Source organism: Chaetodon auriga, chromosome 24 (genome assembly GCF_051107435.1).
Source record: "Chaetodon auriga isolate fChaAug3 chromosome 24, fChaAug3.hap1, whole genome shotgun sequence".
NCBI classification, from domain to species: Eukaryota; Metazoa; Chordata; class Actinopteri; order Chaetodontiformes; family Chaetodontidae; genus Chaetodon; species Chaetodon auriga.
This window is the reverse complement of record NC_135097.1, coordinates 4,552,134-4,575,046: the sequence shown is the minus strand read 5'-3', so window position 1 is coordinate 4,575,046 and position 22,913 is coordinate 4,552,134. Positions and strand designations below refer to the sequence as shown.

Genomic DNA, 22,913 nt, shown 5'->3' with positions numbered 1-22,913 from the left:
GTCCTCACATTTAGCTGATTGTCACATTTGAAATTACACTGTAGTTCTCAGGCACTGTTCAGCTGTTTTAAGGCAGACCAGATGTGGTCTTGGTCCAGGTCAAACTGGCGCAGCACACCTGAGTTCAGAAAATGTCTCAAATGCATCTCGAGTGTGATCAGATCTTACATCTTCCTCACATTTGTTTGTATCTAACATTTCATCTGGGCTATGAAAGCCCTCAGTTTGTGCCTCTCATGTGTTGTTATTGCATTTGAGGCCCAGAGCAAAGATTTACTGAAAAATACTGTGCAACCTTTGAAACAGCCAGAAGGTTGTTTATGATTCTCAGACGAGTTAAGACTCTGTTTTCTATCCAGGAAGTCAAAACTGACACGTCTCCCTGCTCTTTTTCTACAACACAAGAAAAACATTAACGCATTATTATATCTGAAAACAGAAAATACTACAAAGTAACACGAAGATACAAAGAAATAAATGATAACAAAACTCCTTAAAGGTTTATATTGTACAAACTGAGCTTGACAAATTCAGTTGGCAGCCTTCAGAAAATCGGATGTTTGGCTCTGTGACTTGAATGTATTGGTAACGCATGAGAAGCACAAACTGAGGCTACGATCACCCAAGATGCATTTCACTGCCAGTGTGAGGCTGAGAACACACTGTTGTCCAGATGAACATTTCATATTCTACCGGACACCTGGTAACTTAACCTGACAGGTAAGACTCAGACTCTGAGGGCAACATGTCCGGCGTCCTGCTTCACGCTGTGTGTGTCCGCTTCACTTGTAGAGGCTGAGCTCGGGGCTGTGGTACAGACACATGTAGGCGTCACACAGCAGGCGGCGGGCCGGCTCCCGTAAGGAGGTGGGCTCGACTCTGCTCAGCTCCTCCTCCGACAGGCTGAGGTAGCGGCCCACCTCCGGACACGCCTTCACCTGCGGGATGTTGAAGCCGTTCTCGCCGCCTGGGGAGGAGCACGCAGAGAAACACGGAGCGATTCAATAACTGTGCCTGTTTTTGGGTTTTGATCGTGCAGCTGCAGCGAGGGGCTCTCACCTTCCCGGTCCGCCATGCTGTCAAAGAACAGCCAGTCGGTGGGGAGGGGCCCGTGCTTCACGAAGCTCACGTAATGGCTGGTCTCGATGCACGTCACGGCAAAGAGGGACATCCGCTGGCGGGTGCAGTGCAGAGGGCCGGTCCACGGTCCCCCTGGGACAGCAATGTTCACCGGGCTGTGGGACGCCCGCTTCCTGTGACTGTGGACCTGACGATGGGTAGAAAAGATGGACGGCGTCGATAAGCAGAGCAGACGTAGATTCTTAAGACGCAGAAAATGAAGCTTTTCTCTCTAAATTCTGTTAAAATTTGTGACATACTTGGAAGGAAACCCAACACACGACAACATTAGGTGAAGTCTGTTGAAAAACAAATTAGTGCAGAGTAAGGAGTGGCTACCTGTGTGTTGCAGGTCTGGCAGTACTGTTTGAGTTGACCTGGAGTGATGTCTAAGTCCTCATAACACTGGAAACACTCCCACTCAGCTACAGCCTGACAGATGCTGCACTGCCTCAGAGCTGCAAAGACAAAGAGACAGAAAATACACTTCACACTGCAGTAACAGCCAAAGTACACGAAACCGAGCCAGAAACGAAGTAAAATGCTGCTAACATGTCGACTGAGTGCGCTTACTGTCGTCCAGCAGGTCTGTGATGTCGAGGCTGAGGGTCGGCAAGATGGCGTCAAACATTTTGAAGTCCTTTCCAAAGCGAGGCATGAGCAGCAAGAGGCAGGAGGGAGCCTGGAGGGGCGATGGAAGCACGATGTGATGATCATTTATCACAACATGCTGAGTTTAGCACCAAAATCACCACAAGCTCCTTTCTGTTACCTCGACAAACTTGAGGCCGGAGTGGAGGAAGGAGGACTCCAGCAGCGCCTGGACGCTGGCGACCCTCATCCGGCTGGACGACAGCGAGGCGAGAGGGATGGGAGAGTCAGCTGGGGAGAGGGGTAAGGGCGAGGAGGGAGAGGGAGGGAGGGTAGGAGGGAAGAGCTGGTAGAGGTGACACTCCTGAGGCTGCTGGGTCATCGATCTGAAAGAGAGGAGGAGAGGAGAAGAAGACATTTTAGATTTGAGAGGTGGAAGAGAGCAGTGTACAAGGAAACACTCAACAACTAAAGCACTAAAATACACAAAGGTTAACTTCCTGATGGTTTAGAGTGAAGAAAGCTACCTGCAGGTCATATCATTATCATTAACAACCTTTACACATGAGGATGCAGGAAAAGGCTGAGAACTGAATTCAACTCCCAGCATGTATCCTTTATACCAAAGAACAAGGTCAGGGTGTGTGTGTGTGTGTGTGTGTGTGTGTCTGGATGCAGGTAAGAGCCCAACAATCAAAGCGTGAGCTGGAGCCTCGTGAGACACCGTGTGACACACACGCCACCGACCGGCTTCCTTTGAGCAGACAGCAGTGAGGTTACCTGATCTTGAGGAGCGGCTCCACTCGGAGGAGCTGGAAAAGCTTGTTGAGGAACTCTTCAGGGTCTGAAGGGAAGAAAAAAACAGTAGCATGACAGCATTCCTCAGTCACACACACACACAGAGACACATGCAGGTCATGGCAGCTGCAGAGTGATAAAGGAGGGGATCCAGAGGCATGCGCACACACACACCTTTCTCCTGGTTGGTGAAGCCCATGTCGCTGTTTGCAGCCTCCAGCAGTCGCCTCAAGGCCATGGTCTTACTGGCACACACGTAGCCATACCTTGGAAACATAACAGTACACAAACACTTATGCAGAAGTCCTCAAGGTGCAGTAAAATCGTCCCTGTCAGTGTTTTTCTATCTGCTGCTTTCATGTGTTTGCTGCGGTTTACTGCTGTAGGTTTTCAGGTTGAGCTCATTTGAGCTACTTTATATCCTGTTGGCTGCTTTAATCTACAGCAAAGCATCATTTCTATAAGATCATCATATGTTTGTAGTGTGGTCGTCCTATGAGAACCATGTATCTCCAAAATGTGCAAGGAGCTCAGAAAAACCAGCCTGTTTTCAGCTTTGTGACGATGCACTTTCAGCTGATCCAAGAGGCTTTTAAAGAGTTATTTTAGCTGAAGAAGGAGGAGAAGTTTCTCAACTCAGTTTAACACAAACATTCAAATTCATCTCCAAATTTGGAGAAACGTGTTTTTTTAACCAGTAACTAAAGCTGTCAGACGAATATAGAGGAGTTAAAAGTAGAATATTTGCCTCTGAGCCAAAGTAAACTTGCCTTGCGAGGCAGCTGGAGATAATGTGATGTAAGAATTCATCTTGTCGGCCTTCTAGTTCTGCACTTGTGGCTGAACCACAGTGGGTCAAACCAATCAGAGTCCTGTGAGGAACATGTGGCAGCTACAGCACGACCGCCGGCTGGAGGACAGCAACGGCGACTCCTAAAGAGGTTAGCATAGATGCTCTTCACTGGAAGAAGAGCAAAGAGCAAGACTGCTCTCCTTCTACATCAAATGGTTCATTGATCTGATTGGTTGAAGTCACCCGCCAAGAATTGTTCAAAGCCCTTTCCCGAAAAGTTTCCAAGAACGATTACGAGTATTTCTGCACACACACATTTCCACACCTTCGCAGGGGGTTGACGATCTCACAGCGCAGCAGGTCCTGAGCCTGACTGGAGTTCTGGTCTGTTTCCGTGTCAGAGGGCCAAAACAACACCCAGTCTGCTGAGCTGCAGCAGGAGAACAGACTGCAGAGGACGACACCGGGAATGAAAGAAGAAGCCACACACATGCGTTGAGTAATATGAGATCTGACACTCGCTCTAATTTCTAACTTTAAATCCACATTTTTGACCTTCTTTTTGACGCATCAGTCAGCTGTGGTGTTGGGTGGTTTTCTGCACCCACAGCTGTGTTTTCATGTCGATATATTGAACATCCTGTGACACACTCTGTGACTGCGGAGCACGCCAACAGCCTCAGATGTTACCTGAACAGCGTAGCGTCCAGGTAGCAGGAGTTGAGGTGACCCTGGATGCCCCTCTTCCAGCCCTGGTACAGCTCACTGGCCTCGTCCCCGTCCACGGGGGGAGTGTGGTCCTCCACGCGCTCGCTGCCCCACTCTGCGAAGGCTGGGGGCCACAGAGACACAGGAGGCGGCGTTGCATATTAAAACTGTACGGTTATGTTTAGAAACACAACGAGCGATAATCCAAACTACCGCAGCGTTTTCCTACCGATAGAGTTGCATCGCTCCACTTGATTGACGGGCGTCTCGGGGGCGGGAAACCTGGAGTCTCGCCTGCAGTTGCGAAGCTTGACAAACAGCCCCTTGTTGGCCGGGCAACGGAAGTGACGTTCACCGAGGTAACTGCCGTCTGTCCCCGCAGACAGCTCCTGGTCCTGACACACACAGACAGGTCCTTTTTAGTCATTTACAGTATGATGAGTCAGAACTGTAGCACACTAATACCAGAACCAGTGGTAATAATAACGGCAATTTGTGACAAAAACGTCCCAGTTCTGGTTTTCAGCTCACCAGCTCAATTCCTGCCACTTGCTCTGGAATCCCCTTGATCCGTCCGATCCAGCGAATGACCCCAAAAAGCGGCGGGTCGTTCACTTCGACCATCGACCCCACCTCCAGCTCATCCAGGCCCGCCTCTCCGTCCTCGCCTGCAGCTTCTCCACAGTCCAGCGACCTCAGCGGCGAAGGAGGGCCGTGCACGCCGTTGGTGTGCTGCAGCTGGTCGGCGGTGGTCGGTGACGTCGGGCTGCGGGGTTTGGGAGGCGGGAGAGGGGGAGGAGGCAGGGGTTTGTGGCCGGGCTTCGGCGGCGGCAGCGGAGGGGGTCCGAGTGCTTGTTTGGTGGGCGGCATCAGGGCGACCTTGGGGGCAGGGGCGGGTGGTGACGCGGGGCCTGGTTTAGAGACGGAGAGCGGCACTGGCTTCAGGATGGATTTGGAAATTTGGAGAGGAGGGTTGTGACGGTGGGATTTAGGCTCTGAGAGGAAAGAACAAAAGTGTTTATTTAGGTTCACTGTCAACTCAACACATTCTGCGAGCGTCTGAGGCCGTGTTGTGTCGACCTGTGCCGTACCTGAGGAAACCCTGGAGACTGGCAGAAGTTGTCCATACAGAGGGGAAGGAATGTGGCAGAGCTTCTCTCCTTTATAAAACCCGTCCCAGTTACCCACAGGAACGTCCTGTAACGTGTGACACAGAGTCAAACACAAAGAGAAGACGTTCACGTTCAGAGGAAACTGATCTGATAAACAGGAATTTAGCTGAACGGTTCAGATGAAATTTGCTCTGTACAAGCTTTTATACCTTAAGATAAAGTATTTTCAATTAAATAAGCTAAACGATGACGTACGGCAACGGTTCAATTGATTTTATGCTTCTGTAGAAGTAGCTGTCAATGTTTACGACGATATAATCAAAGTTTTGTCGTACTGACCAGCACAACTCCGACATACATCCCTGACGAGGATCGGCCAGGCAGGAGACCGCAGAAGTGCACCTCCCCTCCATAGACGTTGTCCTCCAGGGGGAAACACACCCTCTGGCCGACGTGGAACGGTGGAGGTGACGCGGGGCCTCGGACCTGGATCTGGCTCTGAGCTGGCACCGACTCGGCTGTGCGAGGGAGGATGCCGCTGGCGAGCGGCTGAGGAGGGCTGCTGGGACGATGCTGGTGGAAGCTAATGTGACGACTGGGATGCTGGTTCGGACGGTCGTTGTTGCTGTGGTGCCCATTGCTGGGGTGATTACTGCCGCTGCGGTGGTGGTGGTCTCGCTCGCGGGCGCGCTCGTGCGCGTCGGAGCCGTTGCTGCGAGACCAGTGGCGGAGCCTGATGTGGCTGACCGGGAGGAAGAGGGCGCAGGCTTCTGGGCAGCTGAAGAGCCGATGGCCCTTATAGGAACCGCTGCTCGTCCCTTTTCCTACAGCTGAACCCTGCAGACGAGACGCATTGGTATTTTCAATTTCCTGTCACTGATGTGAGCCTCACGAGGCTCTCTGCTCTCCTCGCTTTGTATCAGAGCTGCGTTACGTTGCTGCTCCTCCGTCCAAGCTCACCTTGAGCTGTACTCCAAACACCACAGCGCTGCTCCCTCTGGTCAGCGGCCCGATGTATTTGAGGTCTGCCTCTGCCAGCTCGTCCTGCTGGCCTATTTGTACCCACAGAGGAGCGTCAACAGGCAAAGAGGCCAACTGCTGCAGCCTCCCGGGATTGCCTGAAAAATACAAATGAAAGCCTTATTTCAGTGGGAGGGAATGACAGAGGAGTTCGAGTGAGTACACACACAACAGTATTTAGCTACTACTTAGCAACCAAACAGCTACTTGTTATTACTACCCTTCAGACTTACAACACTAGCTCTGCTAACTAACTATCAATGCATTACTCAGCAGTCTCAGGCGGGCCTCCGGATCAGACACAGGCTCCAACAGGCCGCTCAGCTCAGCCGGGACTTCGTGCAGGAACTTCCTCTCCAGTTTTAACATGATGTCATTGTCCAACACCTGCAGGAGAACAATGGGTAGAGAGAGAGAAATGTGTGGGAGGGAAACACAAAGTCGTGTTTACCAGAAACAGTTCTGAGTCCATGAAGTAATCGCCTTTATCCAATCATGTGTTCACAAAGCGGTGAACCTCGCTCCATCCTCGCTTGTGAACGACTGAGCCTTTCCAGGATGCCCCTTTCAGACCCAATCATGATACTCTCACCTGTTACCAATGAGCCTGTTCACCTGTGGAATGTTCCAAACAGGTGTTTTTGGAGCATTCCACATCTTTCCCTGTCTGTTGTTGCTCCTGTCCAACTTATTGAAACGTGTTGCTGCATCATATTCATAATAAGCATATATTTACAAAAATTAATGAAGCTGATGAGGTCAAATATTAAATATATTGTCTTTGTGCTGTCTTCAACTAAGTATTTGTCAAAAAGGATTTGAAAGTTCTCACATTCTGTTTATATTTTACACAGCTTCCCAACAGCTCATCAGTTCATCCTCCTGACTTGATAACCTGGTCCTGGACTCTCTGTTTCTCCTTGCAGTTTACAGAAAGTTGTGGTTTCTCCAGCCAGGTATTAAAATGTCCCTGTTCCCTGAATGATAAGGCCACGTTCTGACTCTGATCATGTAAAAGTACTTCATGTCAATGTGTGTTCATACCTTGACCCAAAGGCTGTCGCCTCGGCTCTTATCCTGCTCCTGGCACATGAACCCCCGCTGCAGCCGAATGGGACCATCCAGCTGGTCCTGGACCTTCAGGTCGGTCGAGATCAAAAACATTTTGGGGGGGCGGCGCTTCCTATGCGGCTCGTGGCCCCCTGACATCTTACTCGTGTCTTTGTATGTAGTTATTTCACAGAGGTTTGAAACCCTTCATTTCTCTGTAAAATTAAGAAATATAATCATTTTCAAGCAAACGCCGATAGGGTATCGAAGTGTGGCCGTCTACCTCGAGCGGCGGTAACGCCAGGTAACGACAATAAGTTCACTTTAAAACTTTATTCACTAAACTGAACTGAATTCAAATTGTGGATAAAAAACAACGCAAGTTACATTTCCACCATACTCTCGACTAGCAAAGCTTGAAGTAAACGCTGATAAGAACAGTAGGCGTTCATTAAACACTCACCTACTTCGTCCACTCACAGCGTCAACGTTTCCCGTCACTTTCAACGGGGCAACGCTTTAATAACAAACCGCACCGTCAAACAGGAAGCGGAGTGACTGACACCAGTGGGAGCCAATAGCAAGTGAGATAAGTTCGGCATGAGTAGCTTCAGCCAATCAGGGCGCAGGTGGGCGTTGCGGGGGAAATTCCACAGTTCTTCATATGCAAGGTACTCTCGATGCATGGAGGAAGCTGATACACAGAAACACACCACTACTTCATTTTTTTTTTAATTAGTTTATAAATAGAATAGAAAAATATTTTCCTCTACTGAACGTACTCCAGCTTTGTTTTTACATCCACACTTCACATCATCCCTCACAGAATACATACTCAAAAGAAACGGAGATATACTATGTGTGCAATCAACACTGGATCGTAATGCAGAACTCCCTTTAAAAAACACAACATATTAGAAAGTGCTATGTCAAATGTGCTTCATCTGACTTTTCATGGCACATCATCATGCCTGGGTGCAAACGTGTTTCAGCATCAAGTGTCAGTTCTGGGCAGCAGTTAATAGCGGAACAATTAAAATCAACATGGAGACAGTAAATCTCTCTGGCTCCAGCAGTGACCGACACTATCCAGTGTTTTTTTGTGACATCTTAAATAAACCAGTGTCTACGTGAACATGTCGATGAGGTGTGAGACCTTTGAGCTGAGTTAGTTTTCCTTCCCAGACTCATTTTCATCAGGCTTAACAAGTAAAGCTATCTGGAATTTCACAATAAAAGCACACATTTGTACAGTACAAGCTTGTTTTTTCTCTTTCCTGTGCTATGAACCTTCATTGACCCCTCAGATTTATCTTGTCCTCTTGCGAGGGTTGGAAACACTTGGAGAACCAACTAGTATCACAGAGCTGTTTCAAGTACACGAATGGCCCTATTTTTCCTACATTTAAAGACACAGAAACGTCTGTATACTGTGACAGAAAACATTTAAAGATGAAAAAAATGTAAATGCTGTTTTGTAACTCAGTGAAACAACAATGGAGTGAAAAAATGTAAATAACCTAAAAAAAAACCATCCAACAATGATCTGCTTGTTTCTACAACATCCTTCATAAAACAACAGTAATCTCTGGTACAGCTAAGATGGATCCCTTATCTCTCCCAATAAATTAACCATGCATGAACACTGTTCCACAGTGCATGAGATTCAGCCATGTTAAGTGTACCAAAAAATAATAATTCCAATTATATGTTTCCAGAACAATACAGTAAAAAATGTGACATGTGGACTTCGGCCACCAAACACAGTTTCACATGAGAACCCAGATACAGATACAATAAACAACACGGTTTTCCATGAAGTGGTCCATGAGTAGAAAGCTCTCTGCTTCCACTTCTAGTCTTAGTCTTCATTTAACTGGTCCGGATTGTATTTAGTGTCTCATCCGAAAGACAGAGGCAGTTGCTCCATGGATGTAAATGATTAACAGGTGACATCCTGTATTGCTACATCTCTGTTTCAGAGTGAAGTCAGTGCAGATGCTCATGATAATTACAGTAAACATACAGTCGTATTTTCAAGTCCTTGCCAGTGATTGTGTCTTCCTCCGTTGACAACAGTGACTCCTGAAGCGTCAGTTTAGTTGCTCAAAAAGACCGACGCATCTGACACACCGGACAGCAGCAAACATTTGCAGCTGATGTTTGGACGCGGGTCCGCGCGATGACTTTAAGTGTTCAAGATTTGACGGTGGAGGTCAGAAATGAGGGGACGTCTGGTCCGTGTTAACGAAGTAGGTGGTGAGGTCCCCTTTGCCCTTGACGTTGACCACTCCTCTGAGCGTGACGCTGTATCCCACGCTCTCCACCATCTGGGCTGTTTCCTCCGTCACCTGGGAGCAGAAGGAGAAGAATTACAGAGGGAGTGCGTATTAATAATTGGTTTGGTGTCTGTGTGTCAATACGTCTACCAACAACATGTGTTTTTTCATATTAGATCGTTATAAACTGGAGGAAAAGTTATTTAAGTTATTTTAAATTGTATTTCTTATTGAGACAGGATGTAGGATATGTGTCACCATGTAGACCACCTCTGTCCTTCTTCTGGCTCTTTCTCTCTCACCTGGATCTTGTCCAGCACTCCTGTGCTGTCCATCCTGCTGGCCACGTTCACAGAGTTCCCCCAGATATCATACTGTGGTTTATGAGCTCCAATCACTCCTGCAATCACTGGACCGTGGTTTATTCCTGCAAGTAAACAGCAGCGAGGGATGATGAAAGGTTCATAAACACAGAACATACATTTCTCTTTCTTAAGGTGGGAGGTTTATTCCCAGTCTTTCACAGCCAAAGCGGTTTTTACCTTAAAGATAGCAGACTGCGATTTGAGGACAAAGAAATAAGGCTTAGGCACCTGGCTTCTGCCCTGTCTGTATTAACCTAGAGTAAACTCACCGATCCTGAGCTTGAAGCTGTTAAAAGAGTGTGTGTTGATAAGCTCCAGTTTGCCCATCAGAGCTATGGCAAACTCCACCATGGAGCGCACGTGACTGTAGGACATCTCAACTTTCTGCAGAGGGAGCCAGAGATCACGTTAATGTAGACAGGGTATTTTACCTGAAGTATTTGCTTTTAAAACATCTCGTAAAGTCCTTTTGGATGAATGGATGAAAACACTGAATTATGAGAGAGTGAGCAAACCTTTCTTTCGTCCCCCAGAGGCGAGTGTGTTAGCCCCGCAGCAGCCATGTACGTACTGCCAATAGTCTTAATCTTCTCCACTGAGGAGAATTTGGGCTTCGAGAGAAGCTGCATGACAAAGACATGATAATGAGGAGACGGAGAAAGTCAGAGACAGGAAAATGTTCCAACACAGTGATGCTGACAGTGATAGTACATAAATAGCATCCTCTTCCTCATACCTCATCAAAGTCTGATATGATCTCGTTGAGGAAGCGCAAACACTCCAGACCGTCCCTGTTGGCGCTGCTCTCACTGTAAAACTCTTTGAACTGCGGCACCGAGGCGAACATCACACACACGCAGTCATATGACTGACTGTACAGGTCCTGAAACACAGTTTGTAGGAGTAAAGGACTTAACTTGCTTAACTGCAAATGTGGCAGCCACGAGAGGCCAACCTGTTCAGCTGCTTTTTGTACATGAACGTCCATGAGCTCAGTGCCAAGCTTCATGTCTAAGTGTCAGTCTCCTCTAAATGTGGATGCCTACTCTTGGAATGAATCTTGTCAAACAGGTTAATGGTTGAGATAGTACAGAAACATATTCTCATATAAAAACAGGCATTAAAATGCCCCCCAAAAATCAATATTTCTGTGTAAATTGATTGATTCTTTCAAGCCTCATTGTTTTACGATGGATAATCTGCTGTACATCTGTGCTGTGTTTAGTTTTCTTCACCTGGTTGCGGACAGTTTTGCCCATGAAGGAGGCGGCGACATGGAGCGGCAGCACGTTCTGAAGGAGGAGCTTGTTGACGTTCTCCATAGTCTCCATCTCCTCTCTCTCCATCTGGAAACAACGCTCCAACAGGAAGTCTACGCGGCAACCCAGCTCGTCCTGAGAGACAGACAGAGTACAAACATGTGTGAACAGATCTGGATGTAATTTCAAAATGAGTAAAATGAGCAAAAACACTCTTTAAATAGCAGAAGATATGTCCTGTACCTGTCTGGCTAGTATGAGGCACACGATGTAAAAGATGACCAGCCACACCCCGGACATGATCTGAGGGTCCTTCAGCACTCCAGGCCTGTAGAAAAACACAAACATATTTAGAGCCACACTGTCACATAATCTGGACTACTGAACTACCGTCACTCTTTTCTTCTTTCCATTACATGGTTCCTCAGACAAGAGTGTCTTGTATCTCACAGTCAATGGGGCCTCACCCCCAGGCAGGCCTCTAGCTATAGAAAGCTCTTGAATAAATGATGGTGATCTGAAACTCCAGACAAGGTTTCACAATCTGGACTTCTGAGTGTCGGACAAAAAGCAGGAAATTTACCACCTTTGGCTGAGCAAGACAGACAGTGTGATGACAGTGAATTAATGTAGATGAGTGGAAAGTGGACTTTATCAGGATTACTTAGAGTCTGTGTGGGCTGAAGCTTGCAAGTTAGAACACTTACACATAAGGCTACCTTGAACTGCACCTGTGGAGTCACTCACTTGGTGTCATTATAAAGCAGGTCAACAAGGCAGCGGGACCTCGGGGCGTAAACATGGAGGAAGAGGGCCAGGTAAACCACCACAGCGAGGGTGAGCAGCAGCGCCTTCACAGACATGCACGTCCTGACGAACACGATCACTCCTAGCATGGCCAGCAGGCAGCAGTACAGGTAGTACTGGATGGTTGAAGAAAGAGGTAGGTGAGAGGAGAACAAATGTGGGCTTATGACAAACCTGATTTATGAGCCATGTTCACAACCAGACATAACACAGCGTCAGTAAACAAGCAGGGATTAATGTTCATTTGCAGGTACTTACAGGCACAGTGTAGAGTTTGAGATCCTCCAGCTCTGTCCTGTTGGTAATGGACCTGCAGTCGTTTCCTGGGAGGAATAACTGAAAGAAGAACAAGAGGACAACAACAAAGAGACACTGATTTATGGAACAAATTCACAGATAAATGACAGGAAATATAAAAAGAAAGACAAAAAAATTCTGATAAAATTACTGCGAGGGTCGAGAGGAACTCACAAAGTTGAGGATGGCCATGAGCAGGGTGATGAGCACACAGAGAGTGACCACGAACAGTCGCAGCGCCGCCCTGGTGGAGACGCCGCGGGACAGCCCTGATATCCACTGGACGCTCAACGGCATCTTGGAACGCCACTTCTGAAAACAAACACACATTCAAACATTTAACTACACACTACCCTGCTCAAATTATGCACTGAATAAAATTATACTAGAATGGAAACACCTGCAGTACAATACAAAAAGCATCTGACACAGATAGTGTAGATCACCTGGTGATATGAAACTCTGCACCGATACTGTTCAGTGTTACTGCAATCAGACCACCAAGCGTTCATTTACCTCCAAGTATCCAGTGCAAGCGATGGACAGGAGCAGCACCAGCACAGGGAAGGTTGCACCGTAGGACACAGCCATCTCAAAGTTACTGAGGGGGGGTGCAAACAAATCATTTACACTGATTAACCCTCATTCAAGAATGAGCAAATAAAGATGTTAAGTTCTGCATCGGTGGGACTCTTTTATTCAATTCTAAGCAAAATAAGTATGAACGTGTGAAACTTTAGCAGGTTTACGTGTGTGTGAATGTGACTGCCACTCACTTCTTAGAGACAAGCATCTGGACGGCGAAAAGCGTGACGAAGATCAAGGCGATGCAGCTCATCGACTGGTGTAAACCCTTTACTTCTGAGAGGCGGAACTGGAACACAAACACACCGTTAGTTGACAAATACAGGAGAAATAACTGATCTGCAAGCACACACAGGCACACATCACGCTCGCTTCTGCTCTTTCGTGCATGCGTACTACTGCATGTATGACCCTATTTACTTTTCCAAAGGAAAATCAGAGAATGAAGCTACCTGTCTCTCCAGGCTCAGGTCGTTAAACAGCAGAGTCAAACAGTTGAGCTTCTTCAATCTCCTCCTTAACGAAAAATAAAAATCAAAGAAAAATAGAATCAGAAGGGAAAATATCACAAAAGTCTGAGAGTAAAATAAGGAAGAAATCAATCTAAATATCTGTTTTTACAAAGATCAGAATGGTCTAATGTTACAACTTCCAATCACAAATTCAGCCTTAACAAGCAATGGTTCAATGTATTTCACATTACAGCAGCAGAGTCAAAGAAGTATTACAACAGAATTTAGGTGAAAACTTACCCTGCAATGTCCATCGTGTCCAGTGATCCCCTAATACCATTATCCACAACCAAACTGGGACAAAACAAGAACAAGATAACAACAACTTCAACTACAACAATATACTTACTTTCATATTTTTTCTCAAGTGCTTTAATATATCTGGGAACTCACCAGGAGGGGCTGTTCTGGTAAGGTGGTCCTTCCTGAAACAAATACACACACACAAACACACACATTGGCAACAGAATGCATGACCTATCTTCACCTCTCTCAAATATGTATTTTCACTTCTATGCACAGCTCAATCTGTGGAAAAAAACTGAGCAACAAGTAGGGGAGTGGCACAAGTACATACTGCAGAGAGATGTGATTGGTTCTTGACAGCATTAGAGGGGATGATTGGCTTCTTGGATGGCTTGGCATCAGGGTTGCTTAGGTCTGCGAAGGGGTGGATAGTCCGCCAGGACTGCAGGTACTGAGACATCCGGACGGACGCCCGCTGCCTGGTCTCCCCTGACGCAAGAGTGTTCACCTGAAATTAAGAAGGAGATTATCTAATTACCTTTAATTTTTTCACTCAGGAACTGTAATGTCTGTTTCTGTACGAAACGTCTTCTGTGTGAAATTACAGTTCACGTAAATGGACTCAAACCACGATGTTCTTGTCATTACTGTTCTTCTTCTTTCATAAGGTTTCATTTTTGGAAGCACAAGTTCAAGTAAACAAATAAATAATGCTGCATAGAGAACACGCTGGAAACTACAAACCACAAATATACTCTGTAACATAAGCATGTGAAGACAGCGGCTTTCAGGTTCAAGCCTGAAGACGTGTGCAGACGAGACACCACAGACTAAAACGCATGCACTCCACATATGTGCACACCTACCACTTTAGGTCTCCTGGAAATGCTGTCCGACTTGTGGGGGTCAATTACCAGGTAGGTTTTTCTTCCTGTGAGAAGAGGATCCCGACTCCCCCCATCCCCCTCCTCCACTTGATACGCTCCATTCAAGTGCTGCAGCGTCTCCTCTGTGATGTGGACACGTCTGTTAACAAAAACAGCATGAAGACCAAAATGGGTTTAAAAAAAAAAAACAAGAAAAAAACTTATCCTCTAACATCTCCACCAACTCTGAATTTTATCATCATCTTTATCAGTAGATTTTAAGATTTTCTCACCCAGGAAGACCTCCAGACTCCATGTGATTGGCCAGCGTAACGTCATGTGACCACACGTCGTACTGCCACTTCTGCAAGCCAATCACACCACAGAGCACGTTGCCAGTGTGGACGCCGACCCGCATGCTGATCTCAACCCCTGTCGCCTCCTGAAGTTTACTGCAGGAGACAAAAGTGTTATATATCAACATGTGCTACTTTTAAACCACCTATAATAAAACTGTGCATCTCACACTGTTTCAAGTGTCATATCTAAGTGACAGATGACAACAGACATCTGTTCAAAATTCCATAAAACTGAGCACTAAAATCCCCACTAACATGCTCTAAACACAACAAGACCTCACTGAAAATGTGCAGTTTGAGAATATGATGGTCAAAACAGATGCTTGAGGTATAATAGTGTGCTCTGAGGTGTAATACACAGCATATAGTGTGGTTTCAGTTGAGGAAAGACTAGTGGAACAAAAGGCCATGAGGAAGCTGTACAGAGAAGAGTAACGTCAGATGCAAATTAAGAGCACTGAATGGCTTTTATTCGTGAGGCTAGAAAAACACAGCAAATAATGCTGGGGGAGAAAACTTCAGATGCATTCAGATAAACTGACCTGATGGCGGTGCACATGTCCAGCCCCATCTGAACACAGTTCCTGGCGTGGGTGGGAATGGGGTCAGGTAGACCAGACACACAGTAGTAGCAGTCACCCAAGATCTTAATACGAAGACACCCATTCTTCTACAGATAGAAAGAAAGAGGGGGAGATGGAGAGTTAGCTGGTTCATAACCAGCACAAAGAAATGTTGAAGGAGTGAGATGTGCAGGTATTTCCACCTTAGCGATGTCATCGAATCTTCCAAAGAGCTTATTGAGCACAGCGACCAGCTCTTCCGGTGAGCAGGTACTCGCCAGTTTTGTGAAGCCCACAATGTCTGCATACAGGATGCTACACAAACCCACACAGACAGACAGAACTATAAGGAACGTAATCATATGATAATAGCTAAGGATTAAATACAGTAAACGTGAAACAAACAGACAAATTTCCCTGATTTAAATGCTTACAATGATCTCAGGAACACAATAAAGTTAATGGGGAGGAGGAAGGAGAGACTAATGTACAATAAGAACAGTTTGATCATCACCTGACGTCTTTGTGCTGCCGTATGTACAGGCTGTGAAAGTTGTGGAAGTTGGGTTCATTCTCCTCCTTGCTCTTGGGCTTGGAAAGCCTCTTTATCACCTCTGTTTTCAGCTCCATGGCAATGTACCGTGGCAACACCGACAGGAGGAGCTGCTCCTGTTGTCAAGGACGCAGACAGGATGGGGGTAAAAATGCATGTGGAGACGGTGGGTCATTAGTTTTGAGACCTTGTAGACTGGGTCACTGGATTTCTATCTTACAGAAGTGACAATACGTTCAGAAAGGCTGTAACAGAAATAGGCCACCATCAAAAGCCTCTTTGAAGCGATGCCATGTTTGCTCAGTGGTTCACGTTTCATCTATTTGTTTACTTGCTGTGAATAGTGTCCATTTGGGTTTGCCTATTCTATTGCTGCTAGGCTTCAGAAAAGTGAATCATTAATCTATTGACTTAATAGCCAGAAAAGCATACAGTAACCAAACCAGGTGAAGCTGTCCAGGCAAAGAGCCCTTTAATGAGAGCGATTGCACTTAACGATTTTAAATTCACAGCAGCTGAAAGCACGAGACACAGACTGAATTTCTGCACTGCGAAGGTATCCACACGATCGAATCGTTTGAATGAACTCTGAACTGCCTGATGTCCTAACCTGCTGATATTTCTTTATTTCCTTCTGGGAGCGTATGGCGCTGAACTTCTCTCTCTTCCGATTGGAGATCCTGAGATCGTGCTCGGTCGTCCACAGGTGGAAAATCCCGACGCAGTTCACACATCCAAACAGCACTGCATTCGCCACCAGCTGAGCAGGACGTCAGATGAGAGGAAATGAGATTATTGATCGTTAATTATGCACAATAACAGCAAAGTAGCCGGGCCGCTACTGTGATACATCAATAAATCAGTGTCAGAGAGTTATTCATTGGAGACTGAATTTGTGTACATTATCAATGTATTTTATTACTCACTGAAAACCACCCTCTGTTATGTACCATAAGACAAACAACATGACGTAAGACCAGGTTTAGGACTTCTCTGTTAACTAAACAAAGAGTGATGCAGATCATTTAGATATTTTCCAGAGTAACTGTAAACCCTGCTGGTCACAAACCACAAAACAGTCTGGTACAGGCTAAATGTTACACACATTTGCATTTGGATGGTATTTTACAAAGAGGCTGTTTACAAAGGCTGGTCATTTGCAAATGTTTGCCTGCATATACTGTAAGTACAATGTAAGTTTCACAAAGTGTCAAACTTTTCACTTGTATATATTCAAATACAGCAAATCTTTACCTGGAAAACCAGGTCGGGTGTCTCTGGGCTTGTGACAGGGACGTAGACACTGATGATGATGATGTGCGAAACACTGGTCCCAATCCCAACCATGATGGCCCAGGCCATGGAGAGAGGCAGCACTGTGTACACGCTCAAGGACAGGAAGAGGAAAAACGCTACCTGAGAAGGCAAGTCAGGGACAGTGAAGGAGAAGAAGAAGAAACGTGAAGAAACATGCAGCAAGTTAGAGGTTAAAAACATTTAAAAACTGCTAACTAAAATAAAACTTGTCATTTATTTATCGTTCTGCTTCCTTCTCACCTGCTCCCACGTAGTGACAGGTCCTCCAGTGAAGATGAAGACTATGGCAGTGACGTACAATGTTCCCCAGACGAAGAGGGCCAGGGCTCCTCCACAGCGCCTCACTGTGGCCAGCCAGGGCAGGCAGACGAGCAGCATGGTACTCAGACAGAGAACCACGCACACCACAGACAGAGCAGCTACATGGACATCAATGTTCTATACAGAGGTGGGCGAAAAATGCAAATTAGCGCTTTAACGGCTGCTGAATGATGCTGCACTTGAGCTATCCCAAAAGATAATACAGAAAAAGTTCAACTTAAAGGCAGTAATCTCTTCAAAGGTTTTCTCTACCGCTGCGTAGATGCTGTGACAATCAGTGTTAAACCTAAAATTCAGTTAGCAGACACAGAGGCGATGGAGCACTTTGTGCTCACATGCATTTGCAAAGACCTGCCTTGCATCGCCTGATTTTGACTCAGCTGTTTACCATATTCAAGAAGCACTTGTCTGCTCTACACTGAAATTAAAATGCCTTTATTCATCAGACATGAAAGCCAGGCTGAGCTTTAAACAGCTGGTGCAATGTTTTTAATCTGCGCCTGCCATGTGAAGTAAAGGTATTTTCATTTTTCAATGGGACATGATGTGTCATACTTTTTTATCTTTTTGATTCAGGAAATTAAAACCGTTGTTGATGAATTCCAAAGTCCCAGCATATTAACAAATTCATTCCACTGATGCATGAAATCCAGAAAACGTAGAAGACAGAGCTGAATAACTGAATGCATTTAAACATAGCAAATATTTGCATAAAATACTGACAAAGCTTGAACAGAAAAGCTATTTAATTTCAATGGTTCAACAAATAAAGGACACAACTTTGTTTGATTGGCTGGAAAACTAACAGCACACTGGTCTTCTGTACTTTATGATTAGTAATTTAGACTGTCTTCTTCACTGCAGGCTGACACAGATGACCTATGTATCCACCGTTTCCATGTGTGCCATTGTTGACACAGGAATGACACACAGTGTCCTAAAAGTGTGCAAAATATCACAAATACCCAGTCAATTCCAGGATTAGTAAGGTTTTCCTGAACAAACACCTTCTAGTTTAGGACTTTTGGTGAGACAAAACTAAATATCTGTTACATTGATTATCAAAACCTATATGTGTTTGTCAAGCACACACAGAAGTTTGTGAAGTAAATGTGAAGTTTAAAAGTCTGTGTGTGCACATACATATACAGCACACCCCTCACAATCGCACAAACACACACACAGACACACACACTCCATGTCTCACCCTTTTTGTGGCGGGGATGAGGACGATGATGGCCACACAGAATGCTAAAGACAGCACCAGTCCAGACAGCATGGCCGGAGTCTCCTCCACACACTGCAGAAAGGCCCTGTGGAACGCCTGATAGCAGCAACACATCCCCTCTTTCACAGTCCGTCTGGACTGGGTGCTTTGCCTGTCCTCATCTCTGTCCTCCTCATCCCATCGGACATCAATGCTGTCCCTTGCTTGGCAGACTTTGAATGAAGCGTCAGGGAATGTGGGCAAACTGCCACTGAATGAGTTTCCTGCTTTTGGTCCAGCAGTCAAGTCTGTTTTGGAATCGTCTCTGTCATCGTCTGGACTATTTTTGGTGTTTTTGTTAGACTGAGAAGCATCTAAACTGGGTCCAGAGAAATTGACAGGAGAGATACAACTTGTCTTTTCAAAGGAGGCTAAATCGAGCTCAGGTGACACTTCATCACAGAGGTCAGTGCTGAAACTGGTGCAAACGTAACCAGGGCTGGATTTTGTGCTGCTGTAGTCAGAGTCGCTGCAGCCGTTCGTTTGCAGTGAAGTACTGTGATTAGTTTGTAGTGTATCACAGGATGAGCTGACTGGAGCATCATGGTCCATAGTCTGCAGAGTTACATCTTTTCCCTTCAACAAAGATTTGGCTTTGAGAGGTTCAGGGGCTGCCACTGTTTTCGCCAGACCCACCTCTACGGAAACCTGGGATTCACTGAGTCCCGACTGCAAAATGTTAATGTCACTGCTATGTGCTGCTTGTTTTATGCTGTCTGTTGTTTGACTGAAGTCGTCAAGCTCCAGGACATCGCCTCCAGTGATTTCGCCCTTCCCATCACTGGAGACAACCATAATGTCTGGCACCAAAGACACCTGTGATGCTTCTTCTCCAGGCCTCCCCTTTTCCTGAAGACCTCGTGACTCGTCTGGCATTGTGACCTGTGCGAGTGTGAGGGACCTCACCCGTCTATCAACTTGTCACTTTGCTTTTTCTGGCTGTCTGTCTCCCTGTCTGCTTACCTACATGATAAGCGCACACTGGAACAGTGTTTACTCCTTTATCTCTTTCTTGTCAGGTGTTGTTTAGGTCTGTGCAGCAGGGAGAATTTCCTGCCTATGTCTGTGTGTCAGATTACATGAATGACAACAACAACAAAAAAAAAAAAATCTGTCAATTTTGACGCTGTTCCAGGGAGAGTCCAGCTCCTCTGTTTTGAATATGTTCCTTCACGATGATGACAATGACGAAGATCATGACAAACTCTTTCTGAGGTTACATAGATCCACTAAGGTCCAAGAGATCGCTGATAAGGAATCTTGAACCATTGCGTAATCTCCTTCGATGACTGCTGGTCCATACTGAATTGAAGAAGAGTCTCACTGCCAAAAAAACAACAATAAAAAAATTAGCTAATTAAAAGTTACAGCAGATTTAGCATAGAGCAAAGAATAAACACACAAATTCGCTGCTGAACTTTCTTTTCTGCCACGAGCAAAGTCCAATAATGACAACAAGGAAGTCATACCTGCACATGGTTTTAATGCCAGTTCAATGACAAACTCACTCCCCATTATGCAAAAAACTTGTTCGGCTAGCTGCGAGCTCTTCCCCAGTTACACATGCTCATGCACGACACATGTACACACTGTTCAGGTGTGTGCTAGAACGACATTTCAGCGACGCACCCAGTGCACATTAAAAACATTTTTTCCATTCAACACCTACATTCAGTGTTTCGCTCTGACCTGCATCAGTGTCACTTTCCTTTTAAGCTTCTTCTTCCCCATCATATGACTCTGTCACAAACACCACCGGATCTCACAGCACTGTACAGACTGGGTCAGTGTGCAAAATATCATGGCTATCCTTCTCTGTCTGCTCCAATGTCAACGTTAAGTCCAGGATTTAAAATCTCCCTTTAATCTGGCTCTTCTGCTACAGGTACACATCTGATTTAATAGCAAAGTCATGGAGGGATTAAACAGTAATTCATCTGATTCATCCGTTCACTGTTCCGATTGACCTCATGCTGTGCCCTTTCACGTTAAATGACAACAATCTGGTTCCTTTTCTACACTCTTACAAATGAGGTACTGTGTGTCTTGTCTAATGCCAACACACCTCTGTAGCACTGTGTGGTAAAGACAGTACATTTATTGTTCTGACTTGTGTGAACTGCTGCTCCACTGGTGTCCTTTTTCCCTGCCTGGTGGTTTCACTACTCTGTTCTGTTTGTCCGTAAAGCCCTTTTCAAGAAGACGAGGGGTTTTCCAACTCTAAATCAGAACTCTTACCAGGAACATCGTATTTTCACCATAGAGTATTGTTAAAAAGGTCCAGCGTCTTCAGTGCTTTCCCAATTAAGGTCAAGGTGGACCCAGTTAATTTGACTCTGCTTTTGCTTTTGGATGAGTGACATGTTTTCAAATTACAGACACTGACTAACATCTCCTATCGTACTTTAATCTAGAGCTACAATTTCATTGGTATTATTGATTAATCTGTCTATTATTTTCTCAATCAATCCATTTTCCTAAGTCCTCCAATTTTTTTAGTAACATTTTGAAACCCCCAATATATTAAGGCTATACAAAACCAGAAAATCCTCATATTTGAGAGGGTGCAACTAGCAAATGTTTGACATTTTTGATTGAAAAGGTAATTTTCTGTTGATCAATTAATGAAGTAATTGACTATTTGTCTCTGTCTCTATTTGTTTATGTTGATTGTTGCACACATGATCCAGTTTATTCCGTGATTCTGGTGATAAAACATGTATTTTCCATGCATGATGTCTTCCAATTCAGGGTAAACACAGTTATGTGTTTCATTAGGTCAAAGTGGACCAAGAGCATTTTAAAAAGAAATAATAACAAATTATAATAACAGAATCGAGTTAAGGCAAAAGGTGCTTTCACCGTTTACTCTGAATGACTGTTTTAACAAAGCTATCTTTAAAATCTTACTAGCTTTATCTGCGGCGTAACGGATGATGGAGCAGCAGGTGTAACTATGCCTCCGTAAGTCACTTAAATAATCAGATCACCTTAAGATAGCCTAAAGACATCTCTCATAATGAAGAAAAATCACATTTATTGCTCATATAGGACTTAAAACTCAAGCATTTAAAGTTTTTTTTTTTGTCTAAGTTATCGTTTATTGCCTACCTTTGTATGACAACACTACCACGTTACCAAACAGTTAGCTTTAGCTAGCTTAACTGTTCTTTTAGTTTTATATCGATTTTATCGCTTCAGTCACTTTTTTAAAACTTAATTAAAGTGTTCAAGGGGCCAAAGTGACAGGACAGGAAAAACTACCGGGTTTGTACATTAACATAAAAGCCGAAGCACGAAAACTAATTTAGAGGAACCTGATGTTTGTAAAGATAGCGTTAAATAATTTTCTTAACGTTACCTCATAGTTTAATAACGCTAGCGTCTCTCTCGTCGCTCCCTTTACCGTCGGTCAGCTCACACACACGGTGTTCAGGTTAATTTCCCTCCGCGTCTTTGTCCTCCGACATCCTTTAATAGCTGCCACCAACACCTACAACCTTCAAAAAAGTCGAAAAATATCCCCTTTAAATCGTCTTTTCTTTTAAAAACAGACGTTAGAAAGTCTCCGTCTGGCTCTGCGCACGACAGCGTGAGGCACGCGCGCGAGGCAACTGAGTGCGGGGGCGTGCGCACACGGGCACGAGCACTCTGGTCCAGCTATGCAAATAGGAGGCAGAGAGATGGAGAGGAAGGACAGGTCAAAGGTCAGACTGCAGCAGGGCTTGAGGAAGTATTTAGATATTCATTTTGTGTAAATACTCTAATTACATAAAATTATGTAAATATAACCACAAAGGGAATCATTTTCAGCACAGACTGAACATTGGGCTGAACTGAATTGCCTTAAAATGAATAAGGATAGAAGAAGAAGAGGAAGAAAGTAGTGATATGAATGTGATGAAAACAGCATCTGACTGGTAGCAATGAAAAAGAGGGCACACTCTTTTTATTACAGCAGATAAAAATGGAGAAATAAAAATGTCCCAAAGAGGAAACAGGTCCAGATTTAGACAAATGAAACAAAGTTCTGCCATGTGACCAGTTTCACCAGCGAGAGACTGAACGAGTTAAAAACAAAGGGGCATTATTCCCAAAGAGCATACACTCTACAGTATGTTTAACC

General features: G+C 45.1%; 2 protein-coding genes across 3 annotated transcripts; both read right to left on the bottom strand.

Moving 5' to 3' along the window:
* Positions 1-543: 543 nt before the first annotated feature.
* Positions 544-7,691, bottom strand: cyld3 (cylindromatosis (turban tumor syndrome) 3). Of its 2 annotated transcripts, XM_076724569.1 has the most exons (17): positions 7,655-7,691; positions 7,186-7,406; positions 6,411-6,528; positions 6,082-6,239; positions 5,461-5,958; positions 5,101-5,206; positions 4,541-5,004; positions 4,239-4,404; positions 3,992-4,133; positions 3,627-3,749; positions 2,683-2,774; positions 2,491-2,554; positions 1,892-2,096; positions 1,693-1,801; positions 1,459-1,577; positions 1,060-1,267; positions 544-967 (listed from the first exon to the last, which is right to left on the bottom strand). In XM_076724569.1, the coding sequence occupies exons 2-17, from the start codon at positions 7,348-7,350 to the stop codon at positions 783-785; spliced, it is 2,922 nt and encodes a 973-aa protein (XP_076580684.1). In that variant the 5' UTR covers positions 7,351-7,406; positions 7,655-7,691; the 3' UTR covers positions 544-782. The 2 variants fall into 2 exon arrangements, with proteins under 2 accessions (XP_076580684.1, XP_076580685.1); XM_076724570.1 differs by lacking the exon at positions 3,627-3,749.
* A 290-nt stretch (positions 7,692-7,981) lies between these two features.
* Positions 7,982-22,382, bottom strand: LOC143316836 (adenylate cyclase type 4). The gene is made up of 26 exons (XM_076724551.1): positions 22,149-22,382; positions 18,728-20,110; positions 17,440-17,637; positions 17,137-17,298; positions 16,493-16,642; positions 15,844-15,998; positions 15,533-15,644; positions 15,309-15,436; positions 14,701-14,859; positions 14,408-14,567; positions 13,873-14,049; positions 13,689-13,720; positions 13,536-13,589; positions 13,236-13,299; positions 12,975-13,072; positions 12,715-12,799; positions 12,373-12,510; positions 12,160-12,237; positions 11,842-12,017; positions 11,338-11,422; positions 11,071-11,229; positions 10,572-10,718; positions 10,351-10,458; positions 10,105-10,219; positions 9,773-9,897; positions 7,982-9,542 (listed from the first exon to the last, which is right to left on the bottom strand). Exons 2-26 carry the CDS (start codon positions 19,661-19,663, stop codon positions 9,408-9,410), a joined length of 3,936 nt encoding a protein of 1,311 aa, XP_076580666.1. The 5' UTR covers positions 19,664-20,110; positions 22,149-22,382; the 3' UTR covers positions 7,982-9,407.
* Between the last annotated feature and the right edge of the window lie 531 nt (positions 22,383-22,913).